General features: G+C 39.1%; 3 protein-coding genes across 7 annotated transcripts; 2 read left to right on the top strand and 1 right to left on the bottom strand.

Annotated features, from left to right (window-relative positions):
• The first annotated feature begins 4,534 nt into the window (after positions 1-4,534).
• LOC115769684 (delta-1-pyrroline-5-carboxylate dehydrogenase, mitochondrial) lies at positions 4,535-8,588 on the top strand. 3 transcript variants are annotated; one of them, XM_030714602.1, is made up of 8 exons: positions 4,535-4,629; positions 5,753-5,896; positions 5,960-6,421; positions 6,572-6,743; positions 6,803-6,990; positions 7,056-7,278; positions 7,344-7,711; positions 7,779-8,588. In XM_030714602.1, exons 2-8 carry the CDS (start codon positions 5,835-5,837, stop codon positions 8,011-8,013), a joined length of 1,710 nt encoding a protein of 569 aa, XP_030570462.1. In that variant the 5' UTR covers positions 4,535-4,629; positions 5,753-5,834; the 3' UTR covers positions 8,014-8,588. The 3 variants fall into 3 exon arrangements, with proteins under 3 accessions (XP_030570462.1, XP_030570464.1, XP_030570463.1); XM_030714604.1 differs by lacking the exon at positions 4,535-4,629 and adding an exon at positions 5,347-5,523; XM_030714603.1 differs by lacking the exon at positions 4,535-4,629 and adding an exon at positions 5,571-5,675.
• Positions 8,589-9,061: 473 nt separating this feature from the next.
• On the top strand, positions 9,062-9,645 carry LOC115769415. The gene is made up of 2 exons (XM_030714222.1): positions 9,062-9,305; positions 9,372-9,645. The coding sequence occupies exons 1-2, from the start codon at positions 9,126-9,128 to the stop codon at positions 9,573-9,575; spliced, it is 384 nt and encodes a 127-aa protein (XP_030570082.1). The 5' UTR covers positions 9,062-9,125; the 3' UTR covers positions 9,576-9,645.
• LOC115769412 (nucleolar protein dao-5) lies at positions 9,591-14,105 on the bottom strand. 3 transcript variants are annotated; one of them, XM_030714219.1, is made up of 4 exons: positions 13,811-14,099; positions 12,167-13,567; positions 11,188-11,358; positions 9,591-10,214 (listed from the first exon to the last, which is right to left on the bottom strand). In XM_030714219.1, exons 1-4 carry the CDS (start codon positions 13,907-13,909, stop codon positions 10,062-10,064), a joined length of 1,824 nt encoding a protein of 607 aa, XP_030570079.1. In that variant the 5' UTR covers positions 13,910-14,099; the 3' UTR covers positions 9,591-10,061. The 3 variants fall into 3 exon arrangements, with proteins under 3 accessions (XP_030570079.1, XP_030570080.1, XP_030570078.1); XM_030714220.1 differs by having other exon boundaries at positions 10,131-10,901; positions 13,811-14,105; XM_030714218.1 differs by lacking the exon at positions 11,188-11,358 and having other exon boundaries at positions 10,131-10,901; positions 13,811-14,094.
• Positions 14,106-14,254: the final 149 nt, after the last annotated feature.

Genomic DNA, 14,254 nt, shown 5'->3' with positions numbered 1-14,254 from the left:
ATCTCCTCAGCGCCCGTTCTAGGTCAATTAATGTTGTCCGTCTCATATTTTTCAAGTTTTAATTACCCTTTTTATTTACAATTTCAACAGCCGGGCAAAGCGAACAAAACCAAAAAAAAAAGATTGAATGAATAAACTTGTTGTGGCAACACATTTTTAATTAATTACATGCAAAAATTTCAAACCAAAATGAGTAGCCGACGCTTGAGTGTCGAGCTGGTCAAACAATTAGCATTTTTTTTTTTGCCAGTTTAATGAAGTTCCTGAAGGATGCGCCTTGTTGTCCGAGTTCCTCTGTTGCCATATAGAAAAAGTTTTTAATATGTAAAGTGTTTTTTAAGGGCATGCAATTTTTGAAAGGTGAGCATCTCGGCAGGCAGAAATGAGTAAAAAACAAAAACATTTTAAATGAAATTTCCATTCAAATAGATAGAATTTGTGTCAACTTTTGGCAGCTCACGTAGATTCTTTGCGGCTACAGTATGGAGCTCCTTCAGACTTGAAATGTACAATAACTTTGTCATTTTAATTATTATAATTTTAATTTGTTCCATTGACCTGTTCTTCTTTCTGTTTGAGACCTATTGCGACAAGAGAATTGCTAATTTCTAGTAACCTACTGGTTTATATCAACAGGGCGGCATATTCTGATGGAATGTGAAACGTCTCTCTGTATCTCTCTCGATCTCTCAGTTTTGGCTTGTATCTTGTTCTCTCTCACTATCTCATTCAATTACTATCTTTCTCCCTCTGCATCTTAAGTATCGCCTTTCTTTTCGATTCTCGTATATATTAGTACATTTTTGAAGAAGGACCATTGAAAACTATTATATTTATTTAATCGCATAGAACGGCGATATATAAGCCATAAATAGAGAACTTTTTTATTCTAACAAGCTCTCTGTCACTGACTATCTCTTTATATTTCTCTCGCACTCTCTCTCTCTCTCTCTCTGTCTCTCTCTCTCTCAATCTGAAATATCGCGTTTCTATTCGATTCTCAAACATTCAAGTAAGGTTTGAAGAGAACGATTTGGCTAATGTCGAAACCAAACAAACAACTCAATTAATTTATTAAATAAAATACAGATTAATACATGGTTTGCTCTAGTAGAAAATGACAATTGAGTTGAGACATGCGCAAAGCGACAGCAACTCAAAGGAAACTCACTCAAAATCCGCAGCGACAACAACATGCAATAAAGCACCTGAAGCCAAGTAATGCAATCGCAGGCAGGCAAGCCGAAAAAGAAGGTACAAAAAATATACAAATAAAAAACGTCAGCTGCACACAATTCAACCTAAGGTACAAAATGGCATCGGAGTGATATGCCAACGAACAACAACAACAGAAAATGGCAGAAGGTAAAGTATATGAAATTGTTGGCTTAAGATTATTTGCAATTGCTGGATAGTGTAATTGCACAAAGCTCAAAATAAGCTGGACTTAAAAAATTGTGAATATAATTTAAATTTCTCTCTTTGTAGGTAGGTATAAGTTTCAAAATATTAGGGAGATATTTTGAGGATTAAGCTAAATGGTTAATATATATTTTAAGGAAATAGGGAAATACATTTGAAAAGCACTTCGGGCACGCTAAAGGTAAAAATGCAGGTAAGAGTAATATTCAATACTGTCACAGTCAGAGGAGGAGCAAAACTTCTAACACGCAACAAAATTGATGATAATCTATGGCAAATGACTGTGCAAATTGGCTTTGTAATAGATAGCAATTACAAGACCAATAATTTTAAATGGTTGGGTACCGGGTTCGCGGGCAACTCTATGGAATAGGTATATTCCATATATATATATATAAAATCTTAAAATCTTAGCCGCGCTAGTAAGACACTGACGTTTTTTTTTAAATAAATACCATTACCTAAAATCAACTATAAATTATATTTCTATTAATTAAGTAGCTTAGTGCTATAAACTAATTTGCTTTAACGTAACGAACTTAAGTCTTCCCCAAAATATTAAAATTGAAGTACCCTTGTATGATTATCTTTTCATTATCAGAACTATGTCATTAATTTGATGACTCAACCAATCAAAATTAACCGAGGTAGCAAATAATAATTATGCACAAATATTACTTTCAAACATGTGCGACGATCGAACTCAGACAATTCAAATAAAATCCTTCACAATGAACTTTTATTGCGTTGAAAACGCCGAGAAAATCATTTGTAATTATATACTAAATGCCCGTAGTGTGGGTAAGTCATAATTGCCCACAACTGACCTCATTTGAAGGGCGTTGATGAGCATTGACCACTCGGACCATTGAACCTCAAAGAGTTGGAAATATGAAAAAAAAAAAAAAAAAAAAAACACAAAAAAAACCACCACAGTTTATATTTTTAATGTCATGTCATCAAATTTTAAGGTTAATGACTGTGTTTATGCATGAAACCAGAAGTTGATTTTGGTGAATCCCTGACAAGAAAAAAAAAACTATTTTAAATGCCTATAAAGTAAGCAGAACAGTTCTGAGTCATATGATTATATACTTATTTAAGTATATTAGCGAATAATTCATTCCACAGAAGATTTATTTTGATTGTTTATATTTTATGAAATTAACAAAACTCTTCTAAATTATATGATCGCATACTTATTGCTTATATTTATATGTGTTGTGCCCAGTAATATATTTTTTTTACAAATATAATATTTATTAAAATCATTTAATATAGTTTTCCCCATTTTCGATTGACCATAACGCAAATTAAACATTCAAGCAATCATTCAATTTTTAATGCAAACTTGAAATTTGTAGACTTTAGACTTAGTTTTAATATATCAAAAACTACTTACGACAATTCGGATAAACTCTTCCCCATAATATTGTTGTTACTTTTTCCCATTAACAGGGTATCTTCGTACTTAGCACTCCTTTCCAAAAGAATTCATTACATTTAAATTATTTGCATGTATTTCGATTTCATTTCGATTCTCTTTTTTTTTTATGTGTCCATCAAATTATAATAATCTGATGAAAATGTAATGAAGGTGTTTACATGTGTAAAAATTGCGCATACGCAATGTGGTGCACGCTCCAATGAGCAAACAATTCGTAAGCCAAATAAAAAAAAAATAAAAACAAAAAACAACGATGATGAGCAATTGATGGGCAATGGTGAACGATTAGGCGCCATTAAAAATCGTTTCATAGCCAAAATTATGTTTATTATATTTATGGCGTATATAAAAGCAAATGCTCTGAATTTCCCAACCAGTATTCACGAGAATATCAGTGGGATTCAACGCGAAAAATAGTTTTGGAAATATGTCATACCAACAGATAACCGCAGGTCGCAGTTTTTGGCTATACTTGGCTTTGGCAGCTGCACTGCTGCAGAGTCAGCTGGTAAAATCTCAATACAGTGGCTTTCCCTACTATGGTGGAGGAGTCGCAACTGCAGGCTCTGCATATGGGGGCGGCATGTTGGGTAATGGATATGGTTATGGATACGGCTATCCACAGTATTATTCATACCCTGGCTACGGATACACATATCCTAGCTACGGGTACGGTAGCGGAGTGGGAAGTGGGGTCGGAGGCGGAGCCGGAGGCTATGGTTACCCAAGCTATGGATACCCTGGCTATGGGTATGGTTATCCTTATGCGGGCACGAGTAAGTAGAACTAAACTGAAGTCGGCAAGACTCTGCGTATGCATTGTATATATGTATATGTCTTAGTGTTTTGGACTTGTTTTCTATTATAGACACTGCTTTTGCGAGCAGCAGCGGAGGATTCGCAAGCGCAAGTGTGGGCAGCGGCGGTGGTTACTACGGTTAACTAAGGCACTGAACAAATACTTAAGCTAATTAGTCACGATGTGTACATATTGATTAAGTATCGTAATTAAGTTGATTGTGTTGTAGTATTAAATTCATTCATTTTATATAAAATATAAGCAACACTATGATATTTGGTAACTTAAAAATAACCCGAAGAACTTGCAGCAAATACTACTCGCACGAATAACTTTTTCCCGCCAAAAAACTAAGAATCCGATAACAAATGGCAGTGCTGCAAAATGTATTACCAAGTGGTGGACACATTTTGCCAATACATCGATATATTTCTGAGTTTATTCTCTTAGTTAATTGAGAAATTTCTTAATTTAATGTGATATATGAAGTGAAAAGTGGCCATTTTTCATGAATCTTCCAATATCTTTAAGAGCACGTTTAAATACGTCGAATATGCATCGATATCGCACAACTATCGATATTCGTGACGGCAGCTTGTTGCCGGGAACTTTCAATTGCCAACAATTAATTTTTTTACACAGTAACGTTACTCTCCGACGCTAAAATCGATTTATCGTAAAAATCTGGTTTTTGTCGTTAACGCCAGTTAACGTAAACAAGGAATTACCCTAAATAAATGGTAAAATTGATCTACTTTAATGCAATCTAGAGAATAGATACTAGTGCCAAAACTATCGATTGGTATCAGCTGTTCAAAGAAATTAAAATTTAAAAATGAGCACACATAAACACACACAAACACACCATTCTAACGGATGGATACATAGGTAGTCTCGTAAAGGCCAAACAAATACAGACTTCGCGTGCCTTTTGCCCACACCGTTCGCAAAAGAACACAAAGTAAGCGATAATTGATTGTTTTAAAACTGCAACAGACTTTAAAATAAATAATAGTAAAATTTAAGTCTCAGTGCCAAATGGAATATCGTACATATGCATAAAAAGTGAATGTCAGTGCAAAAACATAACATTGCGTAATGGGGCCACATACAACAAAACAAATGCATTCAAATTGCGGTTGTGTTAGCGTATATGTATGTGTGTTGATGTCTGTCTACTGTGACTGTATATCTAGCTTGCAACTGAGCATCGTTTCAGTTGTGCGCATGTTTTAGTTGGCCTCAAAAATTGTGACCGCTTGTGACAGTACATACACACAAACATATGTATGTATGTATGTATATTAAATATGCACTTAAGTTGCCGACAGACTCATTGCTTAAAATCAATTAGTATAAACTACATAAGCAAAATATAAATACACACACAAATATATATGTATGTGCATACATATAGTTAAGCCCATAAATGTGTTTATCGGGCATATGTACATCTACCAGGTTCTATACAACAAAAGTAGTGGAAAGTGCTGTCTTCGCATTTTTATAGACACTTCTAGGGTGCTTTTATAGGCTCTCTCACTCTCATTTTCGTTCTCTGTCACACGCTCGGCTTACCCTCGTATTAAATTTAAAAGCAACAACAAGAACTTTCGGCGCACACACTGTGCTCCTACCCACCCCTTCTAGTGGACAAGTTTCGGCAATTGGAAATTTCCACAGCCGCAACACTGAAAAAACAGCTGATGCTTGTCAAAAATTGGCGCTACCTTAGTATTTGTGCGCACACGTATTTGCAAATACTCGCGTGTGTATTTGTGTCTCAAAAGCTTTAAAAGAAATTCGACGTTTACACAACACTTGCCCAGTTGGCATTGCTTTCGCACGAGACATTGTAATTATACGTAAATGCAAATTTGATTTGTTTTGGTATTTTATTATCTTCAACGTTGAAAGTGGGTGTGTCTCACGTTTGGCTGCTTATCAAGTGTAATCACGCGTCGTTTCGCCTGCTGCCAGAGTCAGACCCCCAATGAACATTTCAAGGTTGCTGATAAACGTTGCTGTTCTATAAATGGAATTAATGAAACTTTTTGTTTGTGTACTTTTCCGTTATCTCACAGAGCAACAACATTTTGGTTTTTACATAACAAAGTGACAAGTGAGACAAACCCCAGACGAGCCTAAACCATTCCCAGCTATAAGATGTTGCGATTCGTGCGTAATCTGACTGCCAGTTCCGCTGTACCACAAACCGCCGTTAGAAGGTGTGATTATATCTATGATTTAAGTAACCTCCTTAATACTAAAATTTCCCTGCCCCTACGCAGCCTGGGCAGCGTCGTCGTGCAACCAAAACTGAAAGATTTCACTATTGCCAACGAGCCAATCTTGACTTATCGCAAGGACTCAGCGGAGCGCAAGGCACTGAAGCAGGCGCTGGAGACTACCGCCGCAACATGTGAGGAGGTGCCCATTGTTATTGGCGGCAAGGAGTACAAAACGGATAAGGTTATGCATCAGGTGATGCCGCATAACCACGCACACAAGCTGGCGAAGTTCTACTACGCTGACAAGAAACTCTTGGAGAAGGCTATCGAAACGGCAGTGGAAGCACAGGTCAAATGGGATCGTGTTCCGCTATCTGAGCGCTTAGCGATTTGGGAGCATGCTGCGGACTTAATGGCGGGCAAATATCGTCAGGCCTTGAATGCAGCAACCATGTTGGGACAGGCCAAAACAGTCATACAAGCGGAAATCGACGCGGCATGCGAGCTTATCGATTTTATACGGTGAGAACATGGATTTTCTATAATATTTGTCGAAACTTATTTTCCGTTTCAAGAAAGGTTCTCCTACATATTTTCGTGTCTACAATTCATAATTCTTTACGTCACTCTTCTATATATATTTGAATAACCTTGTTATTGTTGAATCCACAGAATTCACGCCTTTTTTCTTAAGGAGTGCGTCAAGTATCAACCCATTAGCGAGGACTTGAAGGTCACGAAGAACTCGTTACGTTATCGTGGCATTGATGGTTTTATAGCCGCAGTCAGTCCATTCAACTTTACCGCCATTGGCGGCAACTTGGCCTACACGCCCGCATTGATGGTATATTCTTGAATATTCTTTCAACGACTTGTTTCATTGTCTATTTCTGTGCGCTGCAGGGCAACGCTGTGCTGTGGAAGCCCTCGGACACGGCTCTCCTGTCCAATTGGCGTATATTCAATATTATGCGCGAAGCTGGCGTGCCCGATGGGGTGGTCAACTTTGTGCCTGCGGATGGGCCAGTCTTTGGGGATACTATAACCGCTTCACCCCACCTTGCGGGAATCAATTTCACCGGCTCAGTGCCGTAAGTACTCTTTTTGTGTGATACATTTTATTGATTTTCATAACTGAAATCGTTTCAATACACAGCACATTCAATCGACTGTGGAAGCAGGTCGGTGACAACCTCGATAAATATGTTAACTTTCCGCGCCTTATAGGAGAATGTGGTGGCAAAAATTTCCACTTTGTGCACTCGTCAGCGGATGTGCAGTCGGTGGTTACATCCACATTACGTTCAGCCTTCGAGTATAGCGGTCAGAAGTGTTCCGCCTGTTCGCGCATGTATGTGCCGGAGTCGTTATGGCCGGATGTAAGCATTTGGGGTATAATTTCAATAAATGCTCGGTATAATATCGCTTTTATTTTTGCCTCCAGATCAAATCGGGACTGTTGTGCGAAGTGAAGAAGCTCAAGATCGATGATGTGCAGGACATGAGCACCTTCACATCGGCTGTTATTGATGACAAAGCATTTAAACGCATTACAGGCTACATTGAACATGCCAAAAAGAGTCCTAATTTGGAGATCCTTGCTGGTGGCACTTATTCCGACGCCAAGGGCTACTTTATCGATCCAACCATAGTGCAATCCAAGGATCCCAAGGATCGCATTATGACTGAGGAAATCTTTGGACCCCTGATTACTATTTATGTATATAAGGATTCCGATTTGTATGATACCATGAAACTGGTGCATACCTCAACCCAATTTGCACTGACCGGCGCTGTGTTTGGACAGGACGAGTAAGTGTCAACAATCGACAAACACTAAGCTTATCACTCTTAACATATATACAATTACGATTTGTAGAAGCTTTATCAACTGTGCTTTGGAGGAATTCAAAATGTCGGCTGGAAATTTCTATATCAATGATAAGTCCACTGGATCCGTAGTGGGTCAACAGCCATTTGGCGGCGGCCGCAAGTCGGGCACCAATGACAAAGCAGGTGGACCGCATTATATACTTCGCTGGACGTCGCCTCAGTCTATTAAAGAGACATTTGTGCCTCTGCGCGACATAAATTATCCGTATATGTGCGATTAAGATAGAAGAGAGCAAATTAGAAAACGACAGGAATCTCATTTTAACTACTAACTCATTTATAAATATAAAGGGAATGTATATGTATTTTGTTGAACTATTTTTAACACGTACCTTCCTCCCCAACAGCCCCTAGTTAACCGACACAATTGTATGTAGTTAAATGATATATCAAATCTCTGCTGTATTTTTCTCGCCGCGAACAACCAAATGCCGAAAGATGTTGTAAAATTGATATGCTGATTACATTTAAAACTCACACACAGAAACCTAATGTAACTCGAATTATAAAATATGTTTTTAATTACAAAGTAAAGTTTTTGAACCGATTGTGATTATTTAATTATATAATTTCATAATTATTTGATTTGAATCTGCTTTGTTGTCATAGCCAACGCAATAAAGTTACACGTAGTTACTATTGCTATATACCTATATATACAGCTTGATGTATATATAGCAAAGTATGCATACACTATACATACAAGCAAACTACATGACAATACCACTTGAATACTAAATGTGAACAAACAAATATGAAAAATACAAAGTTACATAAACACAAAATTGAAGTTCATTCAAATAAATATATAAATTCAAAATTATTGTTAAATTTTTAATTGCATTGCCCAAAGGTGAGTGCAATTGAAGCAGCCGATATTAAGCTTGTTAAGTGTGATTTATATAAAATTTATATGTGTGTATGAATATTGACGTTTATATTTTATTTAGCAAAGAATGTCATTTAAACACAAATACTCGGTTCTAAGTTCGAACTTATTCTAGCGATTCATGAAACATGGTTTCCGCACTAATGAAACCAGATTTTGATGATTTGAAATTCACTTTTTACAGTTATTTCAATGCACGATAATTAATGCTTGAATTTCGGCTCGGTTCTAAGGTGCTCAGACTTTAACACCATGCATTTACCCGAATGCCTTTTATTTTAGGCAATCCACTTGGAGACTTGCTAGATGAGTTCCATATATGAAGCGTGTTCCTTTTTTTTGTTGTTTTTCTCAGCTTAGTTGTAGCAGGCGTTCAGTTTATTTTTTTAAGCATATTCAAGTTGCATGAGAAATTTAATAATTAGTTTTATAAAATAACACATAATGGCTGCTCCACACCATCCACTTTCGTCTTCTAATCCCTGCTCCACATCGATTGCTACACAAACGGATAGCTTGCCGGATCTGTTCGAATTGTTATATTGTGACGATAAAATGGTCTGGGAGACATCGTACAATGGAGCTGCTGAATATACACCTTCACCAAAGATTGATAACCATGCCGTTAGTACTTTCCCATTGAAATACTGTAAATGCATAAATTTAGTTTAATCTTCATGTGTTTTGTAGAGGTGTCGCAGGAGTCTTGTTTTGACCAAAGAAGCAGAAGAGTTTGCCAAAGCTCCAAGCATCACCAGCGAATTTAATCCATCGAATCCCATGAAAACAGCATCACGACTCGCACACAAATCCCAAATTATACAGTACTATCAAGTAATTATAATTGTGGCTATAGTCACCCTTGTTGTCAATTGGATTGCAGACGCATTGTAAATAAGCCATCCACAATTGTTGTTTCATACGTTTATTACACATAATTCACGTTTTCACTCTATCAACTAAATTTGTAGTTGTTTTTAGCTTTTGATTTACAAGCATAAGTTTTATGTAGCAGAGCAACTTATTATAATAATTAAGTTTTATGCGTTCTTTTTGTTTTGTATTATTATTTTATTTTTATGCACCGATGTTCAGTAAAGCAAACAAATAATCGAATTTACAAAGTAAAAGAAAAGATTGTCCAACGAAATTCAATTGGAAAATCAAACATTGTTTTTATAAAGGTTTACTGAAAACCGGTTCATAAGATAGTCAAGTCAAGTAGAGTCGATAATAAACATAATATTGAAAACTTGACGATGGGCTATAAACCAAGTTGTGCTTTACACTCTGCTTGGTTGGGTTGGTTTGGCTTTTTACAAACTAAATATTTATAAGTTTATGTATTAAAATATGCATATGTTATGTGGTAACATAAATCTAGTCAAATTTGATTGAATTGACGCCCGTGTCAATTTGACCGCCCCGATAGCTGCCGCGCTTCTTTTTGGTCTTTTCATGTTTGAAGGATTTGCCGCGCGTGAATTTTAGATCCTTATTGGCGCGCTCTCCCCAAGAACCGGCAGCATTTTTCTATATTTTTTTTAAATATATATATATTATATAAAAATTTGTATTATTATTTTGTATATAACAAATATTTTGTTTTGCGTGTTTGTGTGTGCATGTGTGTGTATGTTGTAGACTCCATTCAACACCAAATCCAGAAATTACATTCTATAATAATGGTATTGAAATATTGTCAAAAATATTGGAACGCTATTCCACATTGCTTGTATCCTATTATGGGTTGGTTTTCTGGCGTCGTGTGCTTTGTAAATGCCTTAACTAGTTTAGATATTAGTTATCAAAAGTAATTTTCTTATTTTGTTTTGACGCCGAATCGAAAGATTTATTGCCAAATCCACCGCCGCGTCCGCCGCCACCACGTCCAAAGCCACCGCGTCCACCACGGTCGCCGCCACCACGTCCGAATCCACCGCGTCCACCACGATCGCCGCCACCGCGTCCAAATCCGCCGCGACCACCGCGATCGCCGCCGCCGCCACGACCGAAACCACCACGACCGCCACCACCACCGCGTCCACCGCGCTGTCCATCAAAGGACTTTCGCTCAAAGCCGCCAAAGCTCTTGCGCTCGCCGCCTTCCTCGCCGTTTTGCTTATTGCTGTCCCACTTGCTACGATCCGGACGGCCGGCAAAGCCAGAGCCTCCGCGTCCACGTGGTCCATTACTAAACTTCTTGAAGCCACCGCCGTCCTAGAATAAAGCACCACAAAATGGTTAAACACAAATTAGCCAAGCCCTGCAGCAAATGGCAAATGCAAATAGAAATTCAGATAAGGAAAAAGCAAGTGCCACAAAATGATTTGAGTTTGGAAGGTGCTTTTGCTAATTTGTGTGTAACCCCCTGCCACTGCCTAACTAAAACCTACCCGTCCACACAACGGGCAGCTGTATATATGTTTGTGTCCCACATACATACACACACACACACAGCACCAACAAACTGCGCGCCACACTCAAATGCATTTGTGGCACTTACCTTTGCCTCAAAGGACATGTCCTGAACGCGTGAATCCACGAGAACCTCCTCGGTCCGTACACGTCGGAAAGGCGATCTACGACGTCCCCCACTGCTGTTGTTCAACTGTTTGTTGTTGCTGTTGTTGTTGTTGTTGGCATTGTTGGGCGTGGAGGTGAAACCATTGTGCTGCTGTGTGTTTGCCAAATAGTTAACATGGTTAATTGAGTACCAAATACGTTTAAAGATTGGGCGCAGACAGTGTCCTTATAGTATTCCAATGGACAGTCCCTCAAGGAAATAAATCCGTATATATAAATATACAAATGCTTGTCCGCAAGACTGACTAATCACCAAATTGTAACCTGAACCTTTGGAGATGTTCAGTTCAACTTCAATTGGTATTATTTCCGTTTTTGACTGATCCTTACATTCAGATGAAACTTGCTCCTCCTTATGTCCAAGCCATCGTTGTATATCGAACGCGAAATAAAACAAAACGTGTCTAGAGTAAGCCTATATACATAGGGCAACGAGAAAGAAGAGAACGAACTAACAATGATCCGAGCATCATCCTTGAAATCATTATGAGAGACCAGAAATAGTTTAATATTGTCAAAAACTATTAAATTTTCTGGGCTCGAAACTCTCCTCATTGACTTCAATCCCATCTATAGGTAAGCACTCCCTGCTCAAATTTCGTATTTCGAATATTAGCCGAGGAACTCGGATAAGACTTATTATATTCCCATATTTTGCCAGGTAAATTATTTTTAATATTTAATGCTTAGCATAAGGTACACGTATTTAAGAAGTCATGGTCGACTTTTAAATCTGTCGAAGTCTTCGAAAAAAAAAGACTTCAATAGCGCAAAGCAACCGAATATAACCCGCTCAATCATTTTTTTTATAACTATTAAAACTAATTCAAATCGGAATCACCGAAAACTCAAATATTTGCATTTGCTCTGGCCATTCCCTTAGATGTTGGCTAACTCACCTGTTGTTCGCCCGATTTGACAAAATTGTTGTACTTTTTGTTGGGTGTTGCCTCGTCCGCATCACCTCCGCTGAACTTGCGCTTTTTGCCGGCCCCATTGGCCGCTGGCTGTTGCTTATTGGGCTTCACCTCGCCCGATTCTTCGCTGTCGCTGTCACTATCACTGCTCTCCTGCTTTTTGGCCGGTGCAGGTTTTTTCTTAGCTGCCGGCTCATCGTCTTCGGAAGAGGAGCTATCGGAAATGTCATTCTTTTTGGCCGCCGCCTTTGCAACTGGCTTGGCTGCTGGTTTGGCTGGCTCCTCGTCATCGGAGTCATCTTCGGATGAAGAGTCCTCCTTTTTAGCTGGTGCAGCACTCTTCTTGACAGCGGGCTTGACTGCAGCTTTTTCATCTTCTGAGCTACTGTCCTCGGATGAGTCCTCAGAATCAGCCTTGGCCGCGGGTTTTTTAGCTGGCGTCACGGGAGCCTTTACTGCCGCTTTCTTGGGCGGCGCTTCTTCATCTGAAGAGGATTCAGAGCTAGAGTCTGCTGCTTTCTTGGCCGGCGCGGCCTTAATGGGTGAAGCCTTTGGCGCTTCCTCCTCATCGGAAGACTCATCACTGCTGGACGCGGCCGCCTTCTTGGCAGGAGTTGGCTTTACCGGTGTCTTAGCAGACGCTACTGGTTTCTTTTGCTCCTCTTCAGAGTCACTGCTTTCGCTACTGCTGGATGCAGCCTTTTTAGCTGCCGGCTTAGCAGGTGCTGCTGGTGCCTTCTTTTGCGGCTCTCCTTCACTTGAACTGTCTTCCTCGCTGCTAGATTCTGCTGCCTTCTTAATCGTGGGCTTGGCAGCTGGCTTAACGACAGTAGCGCTCTTAGCTGGCTCCTCATCGGAGGAGTCATCGCTGCTGGAGGATGCAGCGGCCTTCTTGGGCTGAGCTGCCTTTCCTGGCGACTTTGCAGGAGCAGCCGCTGGTTTCGTCTGTTTCTTCTTCTCTTCTTCCTCCTCATCAGAGTCACTGCCTTCGCTACTGGTATATGTGGGCTTGGGCGTCTCGGCCGCCGGTTTCTTAGCAGCAGCAGGAGCTGCTTTTTTGGCCGGCTCCTCGTCGCTAGAACTGTCCCCACTGCTTGAAGATGCAGCCGCCTTCTTTGCAGGCACAGCCTTCACTGGTGACTTTTTTATAGGCTGCTCTTCCTCAGAGTCTTCTTCACTGCTAGAGGAGGCAGCATTTTTAGCAGAATTACCATTTGTGTTTCCGTTGGCTGTCGGCTTTTTGACCTCGACTTCATCTTCGTCGCTATCGCTGTCGTCACTGTCCGATTTACTTTTTTTCACAGGCGGTATCTTTTGTGAGGTTTTGCTTTGATAAAAAGCCAAGATTTCTGTCAGCGATGGCGTATTCTTTCCCACAGTGGGCTACAAATGCACAAAGAAAAGCATTACTGAAAAGTTGTTGGGTTATGAGAACACGTGCTTTCAGCATGGCGCATTGAAAGGTGCCAAACCATTTAGTAGGCGGCATTTGCTTCCTAATGGAAATCACAATTTATCGATTGCACACATTTGATATTGGCCGAAGCGGTAGTCTCATGCGCACGCATGCACCCAAAATGCATTGCATAAAAAAAATAAATAAAAAACGTATGTACTACAACTTACCACTTTTGCTTTCTGCTCAAACACTTTTGCTAGGTTCTTGTCTTTTGTCTTTAGATACTCATGCACTATGGCATCGGTCAACTTTTGTAATTCTGTCATTTTAGTGACTATTTCACGATTTCTTTATTATTTCTCACAAAAATCTAGCAACGACTAACTCGTTGCAGTCACAATAAAAGGCATGGAATTGGACAACGCACACACACGTGTTGTTTCGATATATTTTACACACTCGATATATTCTCCGTAATGCGACTCTTAATTTCACAGCACCGGCAAAACAGTGCTGGTAAATGCAGCCTGTATTGCGCATTCCAGATTTATTATAACCTCCTCAGGATATCATTCATTAAGTGTATTATTGATTAGGTTCTCTTATTATTAACCTTTCATAACATGAAAATAGTAATGATATGCCATAATAAATATTTAATTAGCCAAACC

Source organism: Drosophila novamexicana, unplaced genomic scaffold (genome assembly GCF_003285875.2).
Source record: "Drosophila novamexicana strain 15010-1031.04,08,12 unplaced genomic scaffold, DnovRS2.1 tig00004554-arrow-pilon, whole genome shotgun sequence".
Taxonomy (NCBI): Eukaryota; Metazoa; Arthropoda; class Insecta; order Diptera; family Drosophilidae; genus Drosophila; species Drosophila novamexicana.
This window is presented reverse-complemented; position numbering and strand designations above follow the sequence as displayed.

Excerpts from the sequence above, each read along its gene's own strand:
- LOC115769415 (XM_030714222.1), top strand. The coding sequence starts at position 9,126 with ATGGCTGCTCCACACCATCCACTTTCGTCTTCTAATCCCTGCTCCACA. Across the intron at positions 9,306-9,371 it reads CAAAGATTGATAACCATGCC|AGGTGTCGCAGGAGTCTTGT; the intron begins GTTAGTACTTTC and ends TGTGTTTTGTAG.
- LOC115769684 (XM_030714602.1), top strand. The coding sequence starts at position 5,835 with ATGTTGCGATTCGTGCGTAATCTGACTGCCAGTTCCGCTGTACCACAA. Across the intron at positions 5,897-5,959 it reads CCACAAACCGCCGTTAGAAG|CCTGGGCAGCGTCGTCGTGC; the intron begins GTGTGATTATAT and ends GCCCCTACGCAG. Across the intron at positions 6,991-7,055 it reads AATTTCACCGGCTCAGTGCC|CACATTCAATCGACTGTGGA; the intron begins GTAAGTACTCTT and ends TTCAATACACAG.
- LOC115769412 (XM_030714220.1), bottom strand. The coding sequence starts at position 13,909 with ATGACAGAATTACAAAAGTTGACCGATGCCATAGTGCATGAGTATCTA. Across the intron at positions 13,568-13,810 it reads TTGAGCAGAAAGCAAAAGTG|CCCACTGTGGGAAAGAATAC; the intron begins GTAAGTTGTAGT and ends GTGCATTTGTAG. Across the intron at positions 10,902-11,187 it reads ACATGTCCTTTGAGGCAAAG|GACGGCGGTGGCTTCAAGAA; the intron begins GTAAGTGCCACA and ends GCTTTATTCTAG.